The 26,162-nt window shown below is 51.1% G+C and overlaps 2 protein-coding genes across 8 annotated transcripts in view; both read left to right on the top strand.

Annotated features, from left to right (window-relative positions):
- Nucleotides 1-11,486, top strand: part of PPARD (peroxisome proliferator activated receptor delta) — a 77,237-nt gene extending 65,751 nt beyond the window's left edge. For 6 of the 7 annotated variants that reach the window (XM_036868556.1, XM_036868553.1, XM_036868554.1 and 3 more), the window contains 5 exons: nucleotides 6,204-6,358; nucleotides 7,161-7,299; nucleotides 7,945-8,147; nucleotides 8,327-8,777; nucleotides 9,424-11,486. In XM_036868556.1, coding sequence (XP_036724451.1) covers nucleotides 6,204-6,358; nucleotides 7,161-7,299; nucleotides 7,945-8,147; nucleotides 8,327-8,777; nucleotides 9,424-9,671 — 1,196 coding nt within the window. In that variant the 3' untranslated portion in view covers nucleotides 9,672-11,486. The remainder of the gene's footprint in view (nucleotides 1-6,203; nucleotides 6,359-7,160; nucleotides 7,300-7,944; nucleotides 8,148-8,326; nucleotides 8,778-9,423) is intronic. The other variant, XM_036868559.1, reaches the window with a different exon arrangement.
- Nucleotides 10,026-25,651, top strand: LOC118903438 (E3 ubiquitin-protein ligase makorin-1-like). Its single transcript, XM_036868560.1, has 9 exons — nucleotides 10,026-10,076; nucleotides 15,254-15,338; nucleotides 20,250-20,369; nucleotides 20,548-20,792; nucleotides 22,909-23,012; nucleotides 23,194-23,366; nucleotides 23,491-23,601; nucleotides 25,130-25,265; nucleotides 25,514-25,651. Exons 2-9 carry the CDS (start codon nucleotides 15,268-15,270, stop codon nucleotides 25,649-25,651), a joined length of 1,098 nt encoding a protein of 365 aa, XP_036724455.1. The 5' UTR covers nucleotides 10,026-10,076; nucleotides 15,254-15,267.
- Nucleotides 25,652-26,162: the final 511 nt, after the last annotated feature.

Raw genomic sequence — 26,162 nt, 5'->3', positions numbered from 1 at the left:
GGAGCAGGATCGTGGGTGGAGGGGATCTGTCAGATGCTGCCTGTGTGCCCTTATGTGTTTTTCTCACCAAGCCTACAGTATTCTCATAACTTAAAAAGCAAATGCATTACTTTCTTTAAAAGGGTAAAATAAATTAGTTGTTGTTGTTTTCTTAAAAAAAAAAAAAAAAGCCAGCAGGTGAGGGGCCCTGGAGATAGAGCTTCTTGTGTTGGGGATCACACAACCCAGGGCTAGAATCCCAGATCTGCCCCTGTGGACTGTGGTCCTTGCCAGTGCCCTCACCTCTCCAATCTCAGGCTCTTTGCCTTTTAAGGCTGCATCCTGGGACTTCCCTGGTGGTCTAGTGGTTAGGATTCCAGGCTTTCACTGCGGTGGCCCGGGTTCAATCCCTGGTCGGGGAAGATCCCACAGGCTGCGTGGTGCGGCCCAAAAAAAAAGCTACATCCTGCCCATCTCAAGGGCCAGCTTGGTGAGGAGTCAGTGGTGGCATGTGACATGCCACAGGTGCTGGTCAGCACGTGCTGGCTCCCTGCCCCACCCCATGAGTCTATGACTTTGGCCTCTGGAGTCCCCTCAGGGACCCATGAGGATGAGGCACAGTCTCAAGCCCTGAAACAGCAGGAAGGCTGCACAGTTTGCTTTCCTTCTGACCCTCCAGAGGTTCTGCGCTGACCCTGTGCACCTCTGTACCAAGCTCAGCACCTGCCAAGCCCCCCCCCCCGCCACAGGAGGCGGGCAGGACAGGCCTCATCGTTAGCGCTCAGCAAAGAGGAAGCTCGCGTGCCTGGGTCCCCCGGCTGGGCAGGGGCAGCTGAGCCAGTGTTCACCTCCCACTCCCACCCTCTTCCTCTCTTGCGTCAGTGATGAAGGTCCCAGTCACACCCAAGAAAGAAGTCAGGGGTCTCAGCGCAGGGCTGAGGAAGATAAAGTGTCCTTCCTCTTGGCCTTGGTGTCTCCTCTCAGTCAGCAAGTGCTTGGTGGGTGTCCAGCAGGGGTCGGCCATCCAGTGAAGGGCAAGGCTGAGTGCCTGCCCTGAGGAGCCCACAGTCCAGGCCGACAGGCCAACAGGCCAACAGAAGTAAGGAGGCTGCTTGGTAACCCAGCCCCGGAGTCCTACAGAATTGGCCCTGACTTCAGAAGCTATTTGCCTTTGGGGCTCTGCCAGCAAAGTAAATAGACAGGGCTGTTCCCTCTGGGCCACCCTCACAGCTATGACAACAACCTATCTCCAGGGATGGAGACTAGATATGCAGGAGAACTCTCGACTACACTAATGACGTGAATAAGGTCAATAGTGTCTGTTTGCTGAACTTGTAATCAGAGATGGTGCAACTGATACTTCACTCTCTGCGTGACAAGGGTAGTGCTTATGCTGAGTCCAAACATTCGAATAATGGCATAGTGTTATCCTTGGCAGTGACGCATCTCATCGTTTATCATAATCACGAACTGTTGATTAGTAGTAATGAACACACGTACACACACGCACACACACATATACGGAAAGTCACAGAGTGCAGTGGGTTAGAGCTCAGCCCCAGGGGTTGGATGGTTCTGGGTGATAGTTCTCACACTGCCACTGTGTTAGTCAGGGTTCTCTAGAGAAACAGAAGCAAGAGGAGGTGCGTGCGTGTGTGTGTGTGTGTGTGTGTGTGTGCGGAGAGAGAGAGAAAGAGAGAGAGGTTTATTTTAAGGAATTGGCTCATGTAATTGTGAGGGTTGGCAACTCGAAATTCTGCAGGCAGGCCAGCAGGCTGGAGACCTGGGGTTGTTGATAATGTAGCTCAAGTCTGAGGCAGCCTGGAGGCAGAATTCCTTCTTCCTTGGGGAGGCCTTGGCCTTATTTTCTTCAGGCCTTCAACTGACTGGCTGGGGCCTGCTCACGTTGTGGAGACTCATGATTTAAATGTCAGTCACACCTAAAAAATACCTTCACAGTAACACACTGGTGTTTGACCAAAAGCTGGATTCCATGGGTACCATGGCCTGGCCAAGCTGACATAAAATTAGCCATCAGAGCCACTGTCAGCATGTCACTTAGCCTTCTGAGCCTGTTTCCTCACCTATGAAACAGGCGTTAAGAAGACCTGCCTGAAGGGTTGTTTTGTGGGTCACGTGAGGCTAATGGTGTAAAGCGTCCAGTAGAGGGCCTGGAACACAGTAGGCGTGCACTAAAAAAGAGGTGTTATTGCTTCAAACACACAGCCCTTGCGGGGACTCAGATTTAGGGTCAAATCCCAGTCCCACCACGTACTGGACAGGTAATCTCGGATAGATTCTGTAACTTCCCGAGCCTCAGCGTCCTCACCTTTAAATGGTGGCAGTTACTGTCTTCCAAGATGATTTGAAATGATACTAATGAGCATAAAGACACTAACACGTCCGGCACTTAGTGGGGGCCTGATAAACGCTGGTTCTTTCCCCTTCCCTCCCAGGACTGGTAGAGGCAGGCCCTCAGGAGGGGTTTGGGAGGCCAGGCAGGCAGGGTGTGGCTGGGGCAGAAGTTCAGAGGTGGGGCTCAGGGCCCAGATGATGGCCATCAGGTGAGCAAGGGCATCTCCTGAGAGCAGAGGAGGAGGCCAGGTGAGAGGACTGCCCTGGGCTGGCCCAGGAGAGTGGCTTTTTGCAGGCAGACAGCCCTCAGAGGGCGAGCCCAGGGTGTCTTCCATCCAGCATGCCTGGGGGTCCCGGAGGCAGAGGATCCCTGAGGCAGGGGCTCCCAGTGGGAGCGAGGGCCTCTCGGAAGCCCAGTCTCCTGCTAAGAGGTCATGGGGTGGGGGGACCTTCAGAAGCTGGTCCCTTGAATGGGGAGCATTCTGCCATCATTACTTTTGGGTAAGATGTGATGGTGATTGGAGGATAAAGTCTTAAGCCAGGTGGTCAACAAGGAAGAAAGAGAACCTTTATCTTTGGAAAACTCACCACGAAGTGATGGGATACCCCAACACACATGCACCCGACAACAAAACCTACCCCTGTAGGATACATACACTCCACCCGCCCCAGCCCCTCATCTCCCCTGCCTCTTTCTGCCTCGTGTGTCAGTTATTTGAGTTCTCTTATTCCCCTCAAATAGGCGGTGGGGGCGGGGGGGCCTTGTCCCATCACCCTTCCGCCCCAGGCTTCCCGGACTACCTATGCCCGTCCACCACCTGGGGGGCAGGACACGCCCAGGGCCCCCACGCTGCCCTGGGTCTCTTTCCGCACCCCCTCCCCAGTCCAGTTTGCTGCTCTTCCTGACTGGGGCCCCCCTGGGACACTCACCCTGGGCCTCTCCCTACAATCCAGAGCTCCGGCCGCCTCGGTGGTGCATGGGGCTTGGGCACTTTGGCTTCTTCCAGGGTGAGCAGGGGGCGGCGGCAGGCCAGAAGTGAGAGGAGGCTAGGTCTTGTTCGGGGCTCTCCCGGCCTCATAAGCAGAGGACCCTTCTCCCCCACCTTGGGTTTCTGTGAAGCCATGGGAAAGAAGAACAAGCGGCCAGAGGAAGGAAGAGGCACGGCCCCTGCCTGTGTGGGCACACGCTTGGGAGCTGCAGAACTGCAGCTTTCTGATACTAATAAGCCTCATCCTAACTTAAGCTGGTATTTCCACAGCACTTCCAAGGTCCAGGGACTTTCTCTGTTAACTCCTCTGCTCCTCACGGTGACTCTGAGACACATGCTTCTGTCACCTCCATTTGCAGAGGAGGAGACAGGCCTAGAGAGCAGAGTTGGGTTGTGAGCCTCAGACCCCCGACCTGAACTCAGGCTGTGCGGCTCCTGAGGCCATTCTCACCCCCTAGGCGGGCTGCTTCTGAGCACCTGGAAGCCAACTTGGGGGTCATCGAAGCCCTGACCTTTGAGCCCAGAGAGGGGAGCAGTCACCTTCCCTGACCACCTCACGCCCAGTCCTGTACCACGCTGCCTGCCCCGCCGCTGGCCTTGCCACTCGCTACCTTGTGTCCTAGTGTTCTTACCTCAGCTGGTTGAGGGCAGGGTCTGACTCCCGCTCTGCACACAGCAGGTGCTCGTCAAATGTCTGTGGAATGAAAAGGTAGGGTGGCATTGCCACGTGCCGTACCAACTGCAACCAAGTGACCAGACACCTGCCAGGCCTCCAGGGCCACAAGGGGGACGAGGAAGGCACCACCAAGAGGTGGGAACAGACTGGGATGATAGGTCACTGTGGACCAGACTCAGTGTAGGAGGTGGCTTTTGAGATCCAAGGGGAATGTGAGTAGAGACGTGCAGAGTCTAGCAGAGGAGGCAGACGTGCAAACCACAAAAACAACACCGCTTACAAGAAGTGCCAGAAAGCAAACATGCACACAGACCACACAGATCGGGGGAGGAAGTGCCGGAAACCCTCCCTGCCCGGCATCTGCGCAGGTCTCTACAGAGCGGTTTTACATGTTATCTCGTTTTCTCCCAGCAGCCGGTAATGTGAATTCCATTGCCCCCGCGATAACGCCGGCAGAAGCGGCGGGTCCTGCGTGGCCCCTCCAGCCCCCGGGCGCTGAGGCCAGGACGCCCAGGCAGCTTGAGGACCACTTAGTCCAGAGTCGCTGAGCGCCTGCCCCGCGTCCAGCAGCAGCGCCCTAGTGGATAGAGTCCCTGCCCCGAGGCCCTTATGTCCTGGTGCGGGGCGTCCAACGCTGAGTGAACACAAAGGCTCCTGAGGAGACCAGAAGGGCTCGGCCCCACCCCCACCCCACAGGCTGCCGGCTCCCCGCGGCGCGTGCGCAGGAGCCAAGGGCGCCCGCTCTCCCCGTCCCGGGCTGAGGCGGCGTGGTTACACCCCTTGGAGTGACTGAAGTTGAGAGCTAAGGCTCTGTGACAGGCCAGGCTGTTTCAGGAAGCAGGGACTGTGTCACCCCTACCCTCCCCAGCCCGGGGGTCTGGTGCTCGAGCTCCTTCCTGCTGGCGGGGTGGGGTGTGGCTGGAGGCTTTCTTGTTGTCACTCCTAGGACCCCAGGGGACACCGGGAGAGCTGGGAGGAAGGTGTGGGGGAGTGGAGTACGCTTTGGTCTGGGGGTAGCTCCATCGTGGGGAGTCAGGCTCTTGTGCAGTGACCATACTGTAGAGAGGGTGGAAGGCAGGCCTGGAAAACCTTAAGTCTGGGCTGACCGCCGTGGCTTGGGTCTCCCTGCGGAGCTGTCTGCTCTAAGCCACTGCTCCTCTGGTCTGGGGATTTGGCCCCTGCCCCTGAGGAGGTTGTTCAGTCGTCAGGAAGAAAGCAGAGAATAGCAGGTTGGCAGACCAGCCTGGCAGAGGCAGGGCAGGCAGCCCGTGGGGTCACACAGGGGCACTGGGCTGGGGGCAGAGACGGGCCCAGTCAGGCCCCCTTTCCCAGGGAAGGGCTCGTTTCTGAGCGTCCAGGGGAGAGATTCAGGAGAGACCCCGCAGCCATTCTTACTAAGTCACCTGACGGCACAAATACCCTGAAGTCGCCTGTGGCCAACTGCTTTCCTCGCCGACACTCAACACGGGGTTCAGACGTCTGTACATTTAACAGGAAAACACTCGAGGAAGTTCAGTCCACCGCCTGGTCATAGTGACTGAGATTTCTGCTTTTTCTGCTCTAGCAAGAAGTTTCGTGGGAATGACTTTGAGCTTCTTGAGAGATCCTTTGCAGCATCTCAGGAGTCCGTGCAGGAATCAGATTTCTGGGGCGGGGGCTGAGCTCTGCAGAGGCCTGCACTTCTGTAGCCTCCACAAAACACATTTCACACAATCCCCTGTGGGCCCACACAGTGGAGTCTCTTAAGCCAGGGAGCCACTTCCTAAAGAGTCTAAAGAAAATCTCTCTGCTTCTTCCCTCTTGCTCCCCTCCTCCCAAAACACAACCATCCCCCGCATGCCCTCTCCCCGCCAGCAGTGAGCTCAGGCCAGGCAGGTCTGACTCAGCCCAGATAGTAAGCTGCCTTTCTGGAACACTTGCTGGGTGTTGGGTCTGGGGGAAATGCTTTGGACACTTTCGCCCTCCACCCAGAGAAGCTGTCATTGACCCCACATTCTAGATGTAGAGGCTGATCCTCAGAAAGGTTGACTCCCAGAGGTCACATAGCCCTTAAGTGGCTGAGCCAAGACTGTGTGATTCCCGCCCCGCCACCTGGGCTGCCCTGCGGGCTCTGGTCACCTCCCCAGGCCCCCAGGCCTGGCAGAACACAAAGCCGCCCCTGTGTTGTGTGTCTGCCGACCTCTCCCTGTGTTGTGTGTCTGCAGACCTCTCCCGGAGCTGCTCTCCACCCTCGCTGCTGGACCAGCTGCAGATGGGCTGCGACGGGACCTCGTGTGGCAGCCTCAACATGGAGTGCCGGGTGTGCGGGGACAAGGCATCAGGCTTCCACTACGGTGTTCACGCATGCGAGGGGTGCAAGGTATGGGCAGTGGAGGGGTGGCTGCCCATCGGGGCTGTGATCACATGGTGAGTTGACCTGCCAGGAAGGCTTTCCCTGCTGCCGGGCAAGGTCCTGACTATACCCACTGTGGAATTCCTGCCTGGGAGGCAGCCAGGCCCTTGGGCCCGTTCCAGGCTCAGCTCTGGGTCCTGTTGTAGAGGAGGGGTTCCCTCGCTGGGCCTGCCCCGCTGGGTACCGGTGGTGCCGACCCAGCCACTCACCTGGGCTCTCTGGGCTGCTGGTGCCCCCTGGGGACCTGACATGAGAAGACAGGTAGGACAGGATGAGGGTCTTGGGCTTGAGCCATCTTCCCAAGGTCAGGGTTTCCTGCGCCTCAAAGCCCGAGGGGGCTCTTTGATAAAAAAGGAAACGTTATATTTCTTTTTCTGGTTTTGCTTTTGGATTCTTCCTCCTAACTGCACACCCATCAAAATTTCACATATTATTTTATTAAACGACTACCTAGAAAAGATGCAGAACCAGGTTGCATTTATGAATAAATCAAGTTAGCCACAGTACAGTTTTGTGTCACCGAACTAACAGAGAAGCACTTAAAATAAATATGCTATGTTATTTCAGTTATTTTCAAAAGTTTTAGAGTTGTTTACTTTCTTTCTCCCTCTCTCCTCCAATAATATTTCCCCCCCATTACTTCCAAAATTCAGGAATTGTTACATCTTGACGCGTAATCAAGCCCCCTGGCATAACCCAGCAGGCAGGGTTTTACCCTTTCTCCCTTCCTCATGGCTTTTCTCTTCCTCACCTGTCCACTGTCCCTCAGGGCTTCTTCCGTCGAACAATCCGCATGAAGCTGGAATACGAGAAGTGTGAGCGGATCTGCAAGATCCAGAAGAAGAACCGCAACAAGTGCCAGTACTGCCGCTTCCAGAAATGCCTGGCACTGGGCATGTCGCACAACGGTGAGCCAACCTGAAACCAGGTTTCCGAGAGCCCAGGAACAGAAAGGGGGTGGCCTCAGAGCAGCGCCCAGCACACAGTCAGCACACGGGTCAGCTTTGACCTTGCTGAGGTCTGCCTTCCCAGATCGCCCAGGAGCCGCCATGCTTCCCAGGCCGGGGGCAGTTGCCACCTGTCTGCACCTGAGCCTCACCCTCTCTGGCCCAGAAGGGACCTGGGAATTGACCCTAACTCCAGTAGTGTTGGAAACACCACTCCCGGAACCTTGAGCCTGTCTTGGATGACCTGACAGGGTGTGAAAAGCCACTGCCAGGGCCCAGGATCCCCTCAGGTCTTCTTGGTTGTTGAGGGCAGGCAGGAGCCAGTGAGTGACCACGTGTGTCAGCTGCCAGGAGCCAGGCTGGAGTTTCCTGGAGGCCGGCACTCCCGGGAGACAGAGCCTGCTGGGCGCTGTGAACAAGACAGACAGAAGCCCTGCCCCTCCGGAGCTTATATTCTGGAGGGGTTCCCCAACATTCCAACTTGCTGGCTCTAGAGCTTCTACGGGCCTTGTGCTCAAAAAGTGTGTCTCCATCTTTGGCTTGTGTACCTTAGAGGTGCTGGCCCCTGCCCAGGCTCCTCCATGACTGTCCCCCTTCCCCGTGCAGCCATCCGCTTTGGCCGGATGCCAGAGGCTGAGAAGAGGAAACTGGTGGCAGGGCTGACGGCAAACGAGGGGAGTCAGCACAACCCCCAGGTGGCTGACCTGAGGGCCTTCTCCAAGCACATCTACAGTGCCTACCTGAAAAACTTCAACATGACCAAAAAGAAGGCCCGTGGCATCCTCACCGGCAAGGCCAGCCACACGGCGGTGAGTGTCACTGCTCAGCCTGGCAGCAACCCGGGCTCTGGGCCCTGCTGCCACCTGCCTGACTCCTGGGAGAACCAGGCCTCCTCCCTCCCCTCACTTCGTGGTACAGGCAAGGGGTATGGGGCACACATGGGCGGGGGTCCCCCGAGGCCTGGCCTCTAACGGGGCCTGGTTTTCAGCCCTTTGTGATCCACGACATCGAGACATTGTGGCAGGCAGAGAAGGGCCTGGTGTGGAAGCAGCTGGTGAACGGTCTGCCCCCCTACAAGGAGATCAGCGTGCATGTCTTCTACCGCTGCCAGTGCACCACGGTGGAGACCGTGCGTGAGCTCACCGAGTTCGCCAAGAGCATCCCCAGCTTCAGCGACCTCTTCCTCAACGACCAGGTGACCCTTCTCAAGTATGGTGTGCACGAGGCCATCTTTGCCATGCTGGCCTCCATCGTCAACAAGGACGGGCTTCTGGTGGCCAACGGCACTGGTTTTGTCACCCGTGAGTTCCTGCGCAGCCTCCGAAAGCCCTTCAGTGACATCATCGAGCCCAAGTTTGAGTTTGCTGTCAAGTTCAACGCCCTGGAACTTGATGACAGTGACCTGGCTCTCTTCATCGCGGCTATCATTCTGTGCGGAGGTAAGTGAGGGAGGGGCAGTGGGTCGGCCCCGCACAGCCAGCCCTCCTGGGGGCTGGGCCCTCACTGCAGGGGCCGAGCCTAAGCTCTGACAGCGTGAGGAAGGGTCCATGTGATGATGGCAGTGGAACATGTAAGGCACTAACTGTGTGTGCAGGACCAGCTCCATCTAGTATAGATGGAGATGAGATAGAAAAAAGACTGAAAGGAAATATACCAACATGTTGATGGGGGTTATTTCTGATAGTGGAGAAATTTTCTGTGTTTTACCTGCATTTTTCAAATTCCAACACAATAAATATAGTAAGACTCACGCTGACAGTGGCATAGAGCTTGCTTCATGCCAGGCACTGTTCAAGTTCCTTTTCCTAGATTATAACTCTTTAATCCTCATAACGATGCTATGCCAGAGGCACTTCTGTTATCCCCGTTTTACAGATGAGGAAACTGAGGTCCAGAGAGGCTGAGTGACCTGCCTGTAGCCTCATTGCTAGCCTGTGGTAGAGAAGGGGTTTGAGTCCAGGCAGGGAGGCCCACTGTTCCCAGGGCCAAGGTGCCCACACTGGCGGGGTTAGGGGAGCTGCCCTGCCCTTCTGAGACCCCGTGTGTGCCTGCTCCCTCCCACACCTCTGCCCTCTGTCCCCACAGATCGGCCAGGCCTCATGAATGTGTCACAGGTGGAGGCCATCCAGGACACCATCCTGCGCGCCCTCGAGTTCCACCTGCAGGCCAACCACCCTGACGCCCAGTACCTCTTCCCCAAGCTGCTGCAGAAGATGGCTGACCTGCGGCAGCTGGTCACCGAGCACGCCCAGATGATGCAGCGGATCAAGAAGACGGAGACCGAGACCTCGCTGCACCCCCTGCTCCAGGAGATCTACAAGGACATGTACTGAGGGCTTCTCTGTCGACCAGCCGCTGAGCGCTGGGCCTGGTGGCCGAGGGGGATCACACACAGTCGGCCCGCCTCCCTCTCCCTTCCCCGCCTCCCTCCTTCTCAGCTCCTCTGTCTTCTCTCATTTCTTTGCTCTTTTTCTTCCTTCCTCTCTCTCCCTCCCTTTCTCTCTCCCCATCTCTGTGTCTGTCCCTCTTCCTCTTCCTGTGAGGCAGTTTGTGTTATTTCACCAGCAGCGCAGAACAGCACCTCTGCTTCCCCGCCCCGCGCCCCCCCACCCCGCCCCAGCAGGAGGGGCCTGCCCTCTGCACCAACAGTCCCCTTCTCCCGTCTTCAGTCTTCACAGCAAAGGACTCGAGCCATCCAAAGAAACACTAAGCTCTCTGGGCCTGGCTTCCCAGGGAAGGTAAGCAGGGCCAGGGCTGAGTGCAGAGCAGCCCCTGGTCACCGGGTCCCTGGCGGAGGAGGCCTCCCCCAGCAGGCTGGCCCCCCCCGGACTGCGGCGGCTTGGCTCCCAGCAGGCAGCGCACACCTCAGCCCCACTGACGCCCGCCGCCCTCCCCTTCTTCTTTCCACCGGTCTCGCAGGCCAGTGTCACTGATGGCCCCCCTGCGCTGGCCGCTGGGGGACACCCGCCCAGCCTGGATAGAGGTGGGGTTCCCTCCAGGTGGGGGGTCCCTACACCCCCACTGATGAGGAGCGAGCTTAAAGAGAGGCGGAGGGAGGTAGGGGAGGTGGCGAGCCGGAGACTTGCTTCTGAGCCCAGGCCTGGGGCGGGTCCCCCATCAGCACCCCACTCTGTCTGCCCCTCTGCAGCAGCCACGGAGTCCTGCCTACGGGTGTCGGCACCGCGCTCCCCCGTCTCCCGCAGCGCCAGGGCCTGGCCTCACACGCACCCCTCCTTTCTCTGGCCTCCGGGAGACACTGGCAGTGGCTCCAGCCCAGCTGAAGCTCACGCCCCACACACACTCCCTCCAGCCCACACACCACAAGCACTGAAATCACTTTACCTGCAGGTTCCACACCCCTCACCCTCCCCTCCCTGAGGCAGGCGAGTGCCCAGAGGGGCCTGCAGGTGGATGGGCAGAGCTGTGCCCCTGCTCCCGAGGCTAGGCCAGATCCCTTGGTGGGCACGGGGTCCTGTGGACCCAGCCCAGCACCTGCCCACAGGGGAGGTACCGGGGATAAACTGATCCTGCTCGTTTGTGACACCCGTCTGTCCCAACAACTCTGCTGCCCTCCCCTTTTCCTTGTATTTGGCCCAGCTGGTCACCTGGAACTCTCCCTATACCGCCTCTGGTGACCAGGGACCTTGCTAGGCCCAGTCCCACTCCTGGCCCCGCCCCTCCCCCTCCTCCCCGTTGATAAGCACTCACCCCAGAGGAGAGACAGAAGCGCAGCTTGGAGCCATTTGAGCAGAGGACAGAGAGCCTACCCAGGCTGCTTCTCCAGGGAGGAAACGGGTCTGGAGGGGTGAGGGGCTGGCTGGCGTCTCTGAGAAAGGTGGCAGGACGTGGCGTTAGAGCCCAGGCTTCCTGGGTCCTGTCTGGTCTTCCTTTCCGAGGCGCCTTTCCATGCCTGAGGATCACTCTCTACTGGCAAGATTCTTCCCTCCCCTCCCCTGCCACGCACCCCATCCTCATCCCCCTCCCCAGGTCTGGTACTGAGGATACAGCTCTTCTCAGTGTCTGAACAATCTCCAAAATTGAAATGTATATTTTTGCTAGGAGCCCCAGCTTCCTGTGTTTTTAATATAAATAGTGTATACAGACTGATGGAACTTTAAATAAATGGGAATTAAATATTTAAGAGTTGATTTAAGCTAACTCAGCTTACAGTGTTTTTCCTGGGGGCTGATGAGACCCCTCCCCCTCTTCCACATCCAGTGCACAGAGGGGGAGACTTGGTCAGGCAAATGAGACTGTGGGGTGCTGGCCGGGGTGGCGGGGTCGGTTCTGGCTTGTGGGGCTGCCCGTCGTTCCCCCTCACCTCTTGCTCTGCTCACCAGTCCTCAGTCAGCAAGGTTTGTGGAGAACTGAGAAGATGCCATCCCACCCGGATGGAGCATTTGGGGTGGGAGGGGGAGAAAGGATACACACCCTCTGAGAAGGGTGTGTGGAACCATGGCACAAACCAGGTTTGGGGGTGAGGGCGTCTGGGAGGGGCTAAGAAGGGCCTGGGAGGAGGCAAGTCCCCCTGGGCCTTGAGTGGATGTGGGACTTGCACAGGTTTTTGGGGTTTTTTTGCCACGCCACGCGGGATCTTAGTTCCCCAACCGGGGATCGAACCCATTCCACCTGGAGTGGAAGCGTGGCGTCTTAACCACTGGACCACCAGGGAAGTCCCCGGGACTTGCACAGTTTTACCCCACGAGACATCAGGGCTTTCCTCTCCTTAGCTGACACCCCAGTTTTCTCCTTTACTTACAGTGGTGCCATCTTCACAGACAAATGAATCAAAAATTTAGACTAAAAAAGAAGAAAGCAACCTTAAGAGAATTAGAAGATACCGTCTTTGTGATAATTCTGTAAAACTTCTGAAACTTAAAAAGGTTTATTATTAAAGGAAGAAATGGGGTCCCAGGCTGGTAATATGCCTGGGGAGCCTGGAAGAAGCAGACGCAAAACCTTTGTGGAGGACAGACACAGGCAGTACAGAACTCCCACAAAATTACAAACATGAAGAGACAGCCTGCATGAAAATAAATAGAATAATCAGTGAAATTAGAGCCCCAGGACATCAAAAAGTATAGCTATTGATTATCATATAGGAGACAAATAGGTTTTATATTATTTAAAAATATAAAGATATGAAAATCATACGAAAGAAACAGTTTGCTTTTTAAGGAAAAAAAAAAAAAGAAAAACATTTTTAAAGAAATACCTGGAACTTCCAGAAAAAAAATGAGTTAAAAAACAGACACAGCCAAAGAGATCATTTTTGCCCCTCAGAAAAGATCTGTAGAAATTATCCCAAAAGTAACATAGGAAAACCAAGATAGAAAATGTGGAAAGGAAGAATAACAATGCAAATTCTCATATACTGCAGAAGGGAATAGAAGTTGATAAAATCAACTTGAAAAACAATTTGGCAAAATCTTGTAAAGTTAAAATGCGCCTGTGGAAGCCGTGAGGCATGACCCAGGTTCCACCCCTCAGAACCCAGGCACTGAGGTCCATGGCTGCTGGGCTCACAGCTGAGTTCCTCTCAGGAAATTGCCCGCAGTGAAGGGGGCCACCTTGCCCAGGATAAGCACACTCCCTCCTCAGGGGCAGCCTATAGCCAACATGTGGGGACAAGCCAAGCCTCCTTGCCCCAGTTTGAAACAACGTGAAGAATCGTCCAGCTCCAGAACTGGGGCTTCTGTCCTAGGTACATTGCAGTTTAATTTCTCTCTCTACCCAGTCCTGCTTCCTACAATTCCTTACAGGTGTTGTTCTCAGGAGCACTCCCCAGTGAGTGTCCTGCAAGTAAACCTCTAAATCTATTTCCTGGAGAAGGCAGCCTGACACAGTACCCTAGAGTGAAAGCCACCAAATTGCACTAAGACTCATACACATGTTCTTTACAGCAAGAGCAAAAACTTAGAAACAATAAAAATGTCTATCAACAGGAAAATGGATAAATTTGATATATTTATACAATGTTTAAGAAAAAAAAGACTAGAAGAGTGGGGGAGGGAAAAAACAACCTAGAAGAAACACATGGGGAAAATTATATATAATCTTGAAGTGGATAGACCTTTCAAAAATCTCTGTACACACAGAAGGTTCTAAGTTTCATGCAGTATACACAAAACTTAGAGTCTATAAAATAGATAGAAGATCTTACTACATCACTAAAAAAATTTCTTCCAGTGGGGGGAACACAAAAAAATTTAAATCAACCATGTTAAAAAATGTGTGACATAATAAGACAAAGGTTAATTTCCTTAATATGTAAAGAGCACCTACCAAGCAATGAGTAAAATGTCAACAACCCAAATGGGCAAAGGATATGAACAGGAAAAGAAATGCCTCTAAAACATATGGAGAGATGCTTAATCTCATAGTAAGAGAAGTATAAATTAAAACTACAATGAGGGGGGGACTTCCCTGGTGGCTCAGTGGTTAATAATCTGCCTGCCAATGCAGGGGACACAGGTTCGAGCTCTGGTCAGGGATGATCCCACATGCCACGGAGCAATGAAGCCCGTGTGCCACAACTACTGAGCCTGTGCTCTAGAGCCCACGAGCCACAACTGCCACAACTACTGACCCCCAGTGCCACAACTACTGAAGCCCGCGTGGCTAAAGCCCGTGCTCTGCAACAAGAGAAGCCACTGCAATAAGAAGCCTGTGCACTGCAACGAAGGGTAGCCCCTGCTCGCCGCAATTAGAGAAAGCCCACGCACAGCAATGAAGACCCAACGCAGCCAAAAAAAAAAAAAAAAAAAATCTACGAGGGACTTCCTGACGGTCCAGTGGTTAAGACTCCACGCTTCCACTGCAGGGGGTGCGGGTTTGATCCCTGGTCGGGTAACTAACTACAGCCAAAAGAATTAAATAAAACTACAATGAGATACTGTTGTTTTACATAGCAAATTAACAAATACTAACAAGTTTGATTATACTGTGTTGGCAAGGGTGTGCAGACACAGGCACTCTCATACTGTTGGTGGGAGTATAATCTGGCACAGCCACCACAGAGGGCTAATTGGCAGCACCTATAAAAATTTTTTTTTAATAATTTTGATCCAGGGCTTCCCTGGTGGCACAGTGGTTAAGAATAAAATAAAATAAATTTTAAAAATAAATAAAAAATAATTTTGATCCAGCGAAAGTTAAGGAAATAACAAAGATGTCCAAGACAATTTGTTTCCCAAACTAGTGTCTCAATTTACTGATAAATATAGGAAGCTGATTAAATTCAATTTAAAAATCTCTCCTTTAACTTTTAAGTGAATTCCTCTTATTTCGTCTTTTTAACTTTCCCAACTTACCTCCCACATGGGGCACTGCAGTCTAGTGGAGAGTACATGGGCTTTGGAGGATTAAGATAGGAATTGAGGGGGTCTTAGGAATAGTCAGAGCTGGAAGGGCTCTTAGAGCTCATGGTCCCCCTTCTCCTCACTCCCCATCATCAATGGGCCCAGTCCAATTGTTCTCCACAGTGCAAGCTACAAATCCAACAGCGATTTATACTGCCCAGGAGAGCCTCTGACTGGCTGATGTGCTATCATCCAATCTGGAGCTTCCTCATTAGAGCCTCAGACAAGCCTCCTCCTGGCCACCTCTTATAGTGGCCCTTGCTGAGGCCCTTAAAGTCCTTAAACCATCCCCCCAGTTTCCTCCAGTAATCATCTAGGGATCCCTTAAGGCCTTCATGCCCCACCCCACCCACATCCTGTAGCCTGGACAGGGCATTTGGAGCCCCCAGCCTCCTAGCCTTCCAGCCATCCTGCTTCACCGTCCATCCCTCCTCCTGCAGGCCGGGGGCCGTGGGGAGGGGTGGGCCTGCCTGCGCAGCCCCTCCTCCCTTTGGCCCTGCCCGGAGAGAGAGGGATAAAGGAGCACCAGAGCAGCCCTGCCTGATTCTCATTAGGGGCCACAGCTGGGATGGACCCTGCGGAGCCGGATGGCGGCAGCCGAGGTGGAGAGAGCAGGCCCCGCTCCCAGCGACCACACAGGTAAGGGCCTGGGTTTTGGGAGACCACAGGGGAAGTGGGAGAAAATTCTTTGGGGTTCTGTCTGTCCACTGAAAGCTCAGTCTTTAAGAATTTGGGGTGCATCAGGTGGGAAAAGGGGCTTCCTAGCCCCCACCCCAATGCTGGAAGGGTCTGGAGACTATCTCTCACCCTTCACGGTTCAGAGGAGGAGACTGAGGCCAGAGAGGGGATAAGTCAGGGCTAGCTCAGGGTCTGACCATTTAGAACAGAGATTCGCCACTTGCCTTTTTTCTCTTCCACTCAACAAATGTTCCTCTGCCCAGAAATACTGTACAGCTCCCTGCAGTGGGATCTGGTCCCCTGGTCATCTTTGTAGCCCCAGTATGTAGCCTGGTGCCAGGTGTTCATAAGTGTGTGAATGGAAACACTTCAGGTTGAACATTACACCATTAGAGAGTCATTCTTTTGGGTATGTTAGCTCACTAGGCCTTCCATCAGGCATTCATACCTTAGCACAGATTCATTTTGCCAACAGATGGAAGAGACGAGTTCCCCAGAGAGAACTGAATACTGGGTAAAGGAGGGATCATTGTAGACCTTAGGGTCTCAGTGTGAAATGGTTTTCCCAAGCTGGGAAGAAAGGCAATCTGGCAGCAAAAGGAAGGCAAAAAAAACCAAGACGGACATTTACTAAAGGAGATTTTCAGTTGTTCCTGGTCCTGCCCAAAGCTCAAGAAGGAAGGTGGCATGCTAGACTAAGTTTGGCCCTCAAGTTTTAAGAATCTTGGTCAGGGGGCTCATTTGGCAGGTTCCACCTCCCCCTCACTGCACCCAGCCCCACCTTCCTCATCCCTGTTCTTCTCTGCACACCCTGTGTTCACCCAACAGGCCAGTCCTGATTACTGCTCAGGGGTCCACTGCTCTGGCCTCCCAGCCACCCAGCTGCTTTTGCTGCCTCCCCAGGCCTGGATTACCGGTGACCTCTGGCTGTTCTGTCCCCAACCCTTGGCCTCAGAATTTGGCTTAAGAAATTCCCTAAATCCAGCAGCCCTCACCCCTGACAAGTCAATCTTGGTTAACTAGAGAAGTATTGTGCTGAGTGAGGACACCTGGGTTATGGTCCTAACTCTTGTTCCGAGTCCCAGGCCAGTTACTTGACCTCTCTGAGCCTCAGATTTTGAAAACAAAAGATGACTCCTGACTTTTAAGGCTTGTTTTGAGGATTAAATGAACTAATTTGCCAGTACCCCGAACAAAATGTGTTTTATTGGTATGTTAAGGCTGTGTGGGTGGGTGGAGGGCAGGACTTATCAGAGCATTTAATATGTTCATGTATGGTAAGCAATATACAACATGACTCTAAAAAATATAGAAGGAGGAGTTTCTCAAATCAATTTGATCACAAAGCCCCTAGCTCCAGTTGCTCTGGCTCGTCTGATGGTCTAAGAGCACCTCTGGACATGCTGGGAGAGCTCTGTTGTTGGATCTCTCAGCTTGTGAAGGAGCTAGTATGGTGGCCTCTTAGGCAGTCCTGGAGGTCAGCTTCATTGGTGGTCTTTAGGGAAAGCAAAGCTTTGGGGACTAGGGACAGGAGGCTTTCAAGCCTTCCTTTGAGGGCCACTGACTCCTCCCCTAGGGGGTGAGAGGCTCCTCCTCTCAGGTCACCCACCCTTTCTCCAGTGACTGTCATTTCCACCTCGCCCCTCACCCCAACCTCCATCCACCTTCCATCCTCCCTAACTTTGGCTGTCACCACTGATCTGGTCCCTCCCCCACTGCAGCTTCTTCCTATCTACTCCTCATGTTATAATTGGGAGCAGAAACATACCAGGCCAGGCATCTTCTATAAACCTAAAAGAAATTTGAAAATACATGTATCCCCTCCACACTCCAAGTTATCTAATGGTATTCATCATAACGTAAATTGTTGCAAAGGTTAAATTTATAATGTATTCTAAATAGTCCCACTTTAAAATAATACAATTATTCTTTTTTAATTCCAAAAGAGAGTTTTAAAAGATGTTTTTAGAGTAGTTACATCATTAAATCGAATGCTTTTTACCATTTCTGAATCTTTCTTCTCCAAGGCTGGCACTTCAGGCAAGATTTTGAGGGATGTGTTCAAAGCTCTCAGCCCACAAGAACTTGCCCTCAATCTTCCTGCAGGAGCCTCTCAATTTTTCCAAGCCAGGCAGTGAGAATGATTGAAAGTCACCATGGGGTACTGGGCTGGGGCTGGCTGTAGCTCTGTGCAGAATTTCAGTCGAAGGTATTTCGGGCTGCTTGCTTTGGGACCTGCCAATGAACTTGCTGTGTGGGCAACTGAGCAGCAATGGCAGGTGAGCAGGGTGGATTTGATTAAGTACATTATTCTTTTCATGCATCCAGTGGCATCTAAATATCAGAGAGATTTAACATATACTGTCATCCATTTAAAAGTATATAAAAGCAGGCTTTTACAGTTTTACATAACTCCTTTTTCTCCTTGAATGCCTATTCTACATCTCCCACAGAATTTTACCAATACAAATATTTTTCTTCTCAGAAGTCTTTCACTGATCACGATATTATCTGTTCCTGCAACAAAAATATTTGTGAAACGGAAATATGATTTTTTTCTAGATTTAGTTATTAGTAGTACTCAACTGATCAAAAGAAGTAAATTACACACTTTTTTTTTTTTTTGGCCATGCCATAAGGCTTGCAGGATCTTATTTCCCCCACCAGGGATCAAACCCAGGCCCTGGCAGTGAAAGTGCTGAGTCCCAAACACTAGATTGCCAGGGAACTCCCTACACACTTTAACAGTTAATTACTAAATAACAAAATTTTCATTAGAAAATTTAGATGAGATTGTTGCTTCCCCCCCACCAAAAAAAGCTCATGTATCCATGGATAAACATTACTTATTGCTAGAATAAGACAGGATTCAACATCAGTTTCTTTCTTTTTTGGGGGGGAGGGGGTTTGTCTGTTATTCAATTTTATTTTTTAAAATTTTTATTGGGGTATAATTGATTTACAATGTGTTATCAACATCAATTTCTATTTTTAATATTTATGAATGGAAGCACTGAGAAATCTTGTTCACATAAATAAGCAAATGGAAATGAAAGGTTATTTGTTATAGCAGGGGCACTCAATTCTTTGAATTTCTTCTGAATTAAACCAAAAATGTCTGAATTAAAATCAAAAGTTACCATTTAATGATCTTATATTACCCTCCTGGCCCTCACAACAGCTTCCATAAAAATAACAAAATAATAACAACTACAGTTATTATAAGTATTATATTATGTAATAATATAATAATAATCATTGTAATAAGGACCATGTGCCCGACGATCTGGTACCTTCACCAACAAGACTGGGTGCCTGTCACCCATCCTGCCCTTCCTCCACCTGCTTCTCTGCCAGGGCCTCTCTTGGACATTCTCTGGAGAATGGTGGGGGCCACTCTATGGCAGACCCCCAGCATCAGCTGGCAGTCTGTGTCCTCTTGGGACAAGAGTCCGGCCTCTGTCCCCGTCCCTGCTGCCCTGGCCACTTCACATGTGGGCTTATTCCCACTCCTGGCAAGGAAGCACACGACAAGAGCAGAGGTCCCCAGAGCCCTGGCTCAGGCCTGGACACATAGTAGATTCTCAATAAATGTTGGCCCAACTTGGCCTCCTCCCACCCTTCCCACCTCACAGGCTGACCCTCTAATGTCCCTGTAGTAATGGTGATGATGATGATGATAATGATGACAGCAGAGTGATAAGAACAGCTAATATTTATTGAGGGCTTGCTATGTGCCAGATATAGTTGGCCATGTGTATCTGTGGGTTCCGTATCCGTGGATTAAACCAACTGCAGATTGAAAATATTTGGGAAAAAAATCCCAGAAAGTTCCAAAAAGCAAAACTTGAATTTGCTGCGTACCAGCAAATATTTACATAGTATTTACATTGTATTAGGTGTTATAAGTGATCTAGAGATAATTTAAAGTATACAGGAGCATATGCATAGGTTATATGCAAATACTATGCCATTTTATTTTTTTAAAATTTTTATTTATTTATTTTTATTTTTTCTATTTTTTGGCTGGGCCACGTGGCATTCGGGGTCTTAGTTCTCTGACCAGAGATTGAACCTGTGCCCCCTGCAGTGGAAGCATGGTGTCTTAACCACTGGACCGCCAGGGGAGTCCCTATGCCATTTTATATAAGGGACTCCAGTATCCATGGATTTTGGTGTCCATGGAGGTTCTGGAACCAACCTCACATGGATACCAAGGGATAACTATGCTTTACATACAATATCTCATTTACGTTTTACATCATCCCATAAATTAAGTACTGATAACTTACAAATGAAGAAACTGAGGCATGGAAAGTTTGTCCAAGCTCATACAACCAAGAAGTAGTGGTACCAGGCAGAACTGGCTATATAATTTGTGGGACCCAGCACAAAAAGAAAATCAGGGTCCCGTGTTCAAAAATTTAATAATTTCAAGACAGCAACGGCAGAACATTGAAGCAAGCGTGGGGCCCCTGCGTGACTACACAGGTCTGTGCCCATAGAGCAGGCCCTGGTTCCGGAATCTGAACCCAGAATTCTGAATCCAGAGCCCACAAGACTCTGTGCTTGGAGAAAGTAATAGGAATCACTATGATTTACTGAGCACCTGCTATGTGCATTGTGTGAAATCTAAAAAAAACTTCACGACAACCCTGAGGTAACAGGAGGCGTTGTTACCCTCATGTTTCAGGGGGAGGAAACCAAGCTTTAGGGAAATTGAATTACCACCCAGGGTTGTCAAGCGGAGTCAGGATTTGAACACAGGACCAAGCCTGGAGCCTGAGTCCTCATGTCACACAGCCTCTTTCTAGAAGGATCACAAAGGCAGGAACTCAAATGGGGCTGGGCATGACTCAGATGTTCTCTTAGGAACTTTGACCGAGGGGCCTGTCACTGGGGGTCCAGCCGCTGCTTCGCTCAGGACCGGAAGGCATCCCAGGTCTGCAGATATTTCCAGCGAGGCTTCTGCTTCCATGGAGATGGATGCAGGTAAGCGCCTCTTCTCCTCGAGTGGGGAGCGGGCTGGGAGACTCGGGAGGAATCATCCTTCATGGACCATGCATCTTCCCAGAGCCCCTCTGCCCTCAGCTCCAAGTACTAGGCTGAGCTAGCTCTGAGCCCTGGAGGAGCTATCCCTTTCTCCTTACCCTTCTCTTCCTCACGACAGCTACCAGCACTTGCAGCCTCCCCGCCACCTTGAGTGGGGCCGCCGCCATTCGGAGCCACACATCACCCTGTCAGGCCCCCTGCAGGGACTGACCCGCAGGGGCTCCGAGCCCTCCTACCTGCCCTCTGTGACTGTCGGATGGGGTTGGGCCGGGGCCTACCAGGGCATGGAGCCTGGCCTGGAGGATTTGTTCAGCAAGACTGAGGACATTGGTGGCAGCTCCTGGAAGTCCCTGTCCCTATCATGTGAGTCATCAGGGGTACTGCAGGTGGGCCCAAGTGAGATCTGAGACCAGCGTTCCTGCTCTGTCTCTGAGCAAGGTTTATATTTCCTTCCACCCTCTCCCTCCTCAAGATTCCCAGCCAGAGGGAAAGTTTCCTCTGGCTCTGTTGCTCTCTGTGTTCTAGAAACAGAATACCATGATGCCTGTGGAGTCAAACCACCTAGTTTCAAATGCTGGCTCCACCACTTAGGAACTGTGTGACCTTGAACAAGTCACTTAACCTCTCTGAGCCTCAACTGCCTCATCTGCTAAAGGGCACTGATAACAGCACCTACTCACAGGGTCTTGATGAGTTCGTATATGTGATATGCATAGCACAGTACCTGGCACAGAGTAAACACTAAATGTTAGTAGTTATTTTTAAGATTATTGCTCTAATTCAGTGCTGTCCAACAGAATTATGTTACATATGGAATTCTTTTTCTTAACATCTTTATTGGAGTATAATTGCTTTATAATGGTGTGTTAGTTTCTGCTGTATAACAAAGTGAATCAGCTATACATAAACATATATCCCCATACCTCCTCCCTCTTGCATCTCCCTCCCACCCTCCCTATCCCACCCCTCTAGGTGGACACAAAGCACCGAGCTAATCTCCCTGTGCTATGTGGCTGCTTCCCACTAGCTATCTGTTTTACATTTGGTAGTGTATATATGTCCATGACACTCTCTCACTTCGTCCCAGCTTACCCTTCCCCCTCCCGGTGTCCTCAAGTCCATTCTCTACGTCTGCATCTTTATTCCTGTCCTGCCCCTAGGTTCTTCAGAACCTTTTTTTTTTTTAGATTCCATATAACATTTGCAATTTTTTGTATCAGCTTTATTGAGATATAATTCACAAACCAAAAAATTCACCAATTTAAAGTGTACGATTCTGTGTAATACAGTGTATTCAGAGTTGTACCAACATTAGCACTGCTTTTTAAAATTAATTTTTATTGGCATATAGTTGATTTGCAATGTTGTGTTAGTTTCTGTTGTACAGCAAAGTGCATCAGTTATACATATACATATATCCACGCTCTTTTAGATTCTTTTCCCATATAGGTAGTTACAGAGTACTGAGTAGAGTTCCCTGTGCTATATAGTAGGTTCTTATTAGTAGCACTATTTAATTCTAGAAGATTTTCATTACCCCAGAAAGAAGCCCATTAGCAGTCACTCTCCATCCACAACCCCTCCCAGCCATTGGTAACCACTAATCTATTTTCTCTCTCTATGGATTTGCCTATTCTGGACATTTCATATAAATGGAATCATACAATATATGGCCTTTTTGTGTCTGGCTTCTTTTATTTAGTATAATATTTTCTAGGTTTATCCATGTTGTAGCATATAGAAGTACTTCATTTCCTTTTATGGCCAAATAATATCCCAGTGTATGGATATATACCACATTTTGTTTTATTCATTCACCAGTTGATGGATACTTGGGTTGTTTTTGCTTTTTGGCTATTATGAATAATGTTGCTATGAGCACTTATGTACAAATTTTTGTGCGGATGTATATTTTCATTTCTCTTGGGTATATACCTAGGAGTGGAATTGCTGGATCATATGTTAACCCTATGTTTAATATTTTGAGGAACCGCCAAACTGTTTTCCAAAATGGTTGCACCATTTTACAATTCACGCATGTAATTAAAAATTTTCTAGCAGCCTCATTTTAAAAAAAGGAAAAAGAAACAGGTGAAATTAATTTTAATATTTAACCCAATATATCAAAAATTACATATCCAATATCGTTTCAATATGTAATTAATATAAAAAGTTAATAATGAAACATTTTAGAGACTTTTTGGTATTCAGCTTCAAAATCTCATGTGTATTTTACACTTACGACACATCTGAATTCAGACTAGCTCCATTCCAGGTGCTTGATAGCCACATGTGGCAGGTGGCTATCGTATTGAATAGCACAGGTCTAAACAGTTGTGTTAGAGACATAATTCTGGCTAGACTCTGAACTACTGGTGGACAGAACTTTACACACCCTCAGGGCCTTGCATGCAGCAGACGCTCAGGAGATACCACATGAATGAGTAAATGAATGAATGGATCCAGTTTTCCCCAACAGCTGCTGATGGTGATCACAGCTACTTCCCGAAGTCTCGGCCTATGTCAGACCCTGTCCAGGAGCTCCTGGCCCCACTTCAGAGCCTGGACCTTGAGGTGCAGCAGGTAATGGAGGGGGAGGGGAAGAGGATGCCATGCTGGACCTCTGGGTTGCCCAGACCTGCTGGAGGAGGGCTCTGTGTTCCCTGGGGCTGTATTTGGGGTGGCAGTGTGTGTGTGTGTGTGTGTGTGTTGGCAGGGTGGGGGCTGAAGGGAGGATGTGCTCTGACCCTGCCCGTGGCTGCAGAGGGTGCAGGACAGTTGGGACATCGTGTGTGGCATCTGCATGGACAAGGTGTGGACTAAGCCAGAGGCCGAGCGGATTTTTGGCATCCTGCCCAACTGCAGCCATCCCCACTGCCTGGGCTGCCTGCGCACCTGGCGGAAGAGCCGAGGGGACTTCCCGCTGGGTGTCATCAAGTCAGTGTCATGGAGGGGTCAGCAGGGAGGGAGGGAAAGGTCCCACAGAGGGGTGGGCTCAGAGACAGGCCGATGGGCTTGTGACTACTCCTCTCCCACCTCCCACCCCCATCCCACCCCGCAGGGCCTGTCCCCAGTGCCGTGTCCCTTCCAGCTACATCATCCCCTGCAAATTCTGGGTGAGCAAGGGGCCTGAGAAGGAGCAACTCATCAGGAACTTCAAGGCTCGGACCAGGTGAGCCTGGCAGGGGGACCATGACTCAGGTTAGGAAAGAGGGGAAGCAGCCCCTGATTCATACCCTCTCAGCCGTGGTTCCCAGCATGGCATCCCCCAAATCCTGCAAGTGCAGAGTGACCAAGACGGCAGGTGAGGGTGTGAGCTATTTCCACTATTCCAGAAAGCCCAGTGAATAATGGTGAGTGACTGAGACAGTCAAGGCCAAGTTTCTCTTCTAGCCTGGCTCAGGATCCACGCAGGGAAACTCTGGTTCTCTCAGCATGACGGGAAGCCCTTCTTGGCTTTTATTTCGGATGTTTTTTTTTAAAGCAGGAAAGTATAGGAATTCCTCGGCAGTCCAGTGGTTAGGACTCGGCACTCTCACTGACGGAGCCCCAGGTTCAATCCCTGGTTGGGGAACTAAGATCCCACAAGCCACCATGGAAGTAGAGACTCTTACTGTTATCACGCTGTAGAAGGAGAAAGTGAGGCAAGGTCTATGGGGCTTAAGTAAGGAAGTGGGTTTGAACCCAGGCATTCTGACTCCTAGCATGGACTACAGGGAACCATGGGGAGGATATTGACTTGAGAGGAAGAAGGGCCATACCTGGGTAGCCAACTGACCATGAGGTTGAAAGGAAACTGTAAGATGATTAATGTTTCCAGATAGACGGCCACAGGACTGGTACTGTCACGTGAGAGCTGGGTGAGGGAGGCTGATGGAGAATCTGGTCAGGTTGAGTGGGGTGGTTTTGGATGCTATCTGGACGGAGGGGTTCCTGATGCTAGGTTTGGTCAAATGGTAGGAAGAGGAAGAGGGACAGTCATTTTAGAGGGATTCCCAGGCTTCCAGCTTGGTGGTCAGCGGGATCCTCCATTCGCGCTGGGACTGCAGGAAGTGGGAAAGACTCAACTGCGTTGGAGTCAAGCAGAGAGGTGATGATGCAGGAAAAAGGAAAAAGGCTATAAATATGCGCTTTATCTTTTTCTCCCTCTCGTCCATCTTTCTGTGCAAGAAAAAGCTGTTCCTACTTAAGCAGATCACACGTTGCCCACAAACCCTTCCTGTATCTGACCTTTCACAGAATGAAATTTGAAATCTCAGAAGTGGGAAACTTCTTAATCAATTTCATTAGCCAGCAGTTACCAAATCAGAAGACCACCCCTCAGAAGAGGGCATTGTTCTAACCTGGTTACAGAGACACATTGTAGGGTTATCTGCTCTCCCTCCTCCTTTGGTGGTATTACTGAAACTTAGTTCAAAGAAGGAAAGGAGATTCCCAGGGTCACTTCTGTCCCAAATAGACTTTGTGGCAATTAAGAGAAAGATACCACTTAAGACACTTTACTGCCATCTGCTGGGAAATAATTGTAATAAATGTAACATCTACACTTGTCTATGTGATCCTAGAGGTGCCAGCATAGATGCAGTGCCTTTGTGCTGTGTATAACCTACCCAACCTTACATGTCGGTCTTGAGTGCCCCTTGTTCCTGGGGCAGCTGGGCTTGAAGGTGATGGTCTTCTATCCTTCTGCCCTCTCATAGCCAGATTCGATGCCGGTTCTTCATGCGGGGGAATGGCCGCTGCCCCTTCAAGTCGGACTGCATTTACCTGCATCAGCTCCCAGATAAGGCCCCGAGTTCTGATCTTCCCTGGCCCGGGAGTATGCAGCTGGCCTCTGTGAGTGAGGTGGTAACAGCAAGGATAAGGGGTCGGGGAGGCTGCTGGCCATGGTTTATAATAAATGTCTGTGACAAATGTAAAACCTATGTATGATGTCTATGACATTAATGGTGCCTGCTTAGATGTGGTGCCTTTGTGCTATGTGCAACCTGCCTAACCTTATGTGTCAGCCTTGATTCCCCTGTACCAGGTACAACTGGGGTCGAAGCTGATGGGTTTTCACTGATTTCTTTTTCTACTCTCAGGTGGTGGGCAAAACAGCGTTCCTAGGGGGCACCGAGCCAGAGGAGGAAGTGTTCTTCATGAACTGTGCCCTGACCATGGCCTTCTGGGGTTCAGAACTCTTCCTGGACCCCAACAGTTCTTACCACTGCCTCCTGTAACCAGGATCAACGTGTGGGGGGATGGGGCTGAGGGGCAGGGGTTGCCAGGTGGTAGGTCTTTTCCCTTTGGAGCTTGGTGGGGGACGAAAGTAGCAAGTGCTCCACCCCCATGAACTGCAGCAGTGACACAGCTGGGGAACATGGGGAGGGGGGATGGCTCTCGGGAAAGAGGAAGGGTTCTCACCCTCTTGCCAGGGACTTGGTTTTTAACTTTGCTCTTTTGTAGAAGGATTCTGAAAGAAAACCAATAAAGTGCACCTAAGCCATCACTGCTGGTGTCTGAAGAGTGTCTGCTTATAGCCCAGGTGCACCCTCACCCCTACCCCCACCAAGGGTTTCTTCTGCATTTAATCTGTTGCAATATCACCTGTCACTTAGCCTTTGGAAAACTTCATTTTATGCTCATAAGGGAATGAGAACAGAAAGGGCAAATAATGTAGGTATTATAAAAATAGTAATGTCAGAGATCCCATGAAAGGGTCTCAAGGATACCCCCTTGGAATCCTTGTGG

This window comes from Balaenoptera musculus, chromosome 11, assembly GCF_009873245.2.
Source record: "Balaenoptera musculus isolate JJ_BM4_2016_0621 chromosome 11, mBalMus1.pri.v3, whole genome shotgun sequence".
NCBI lineage: Eukaryota > Metazoa > Chordata > Mammalia > Artiodactyla > Balaenopteridae > Balaenoptera > Balaenoptera musculus.
Note: the sequence above shows the minus strand (reverse complement) of the source record. Positions and strands in the feature narration are given on the sequence as shown.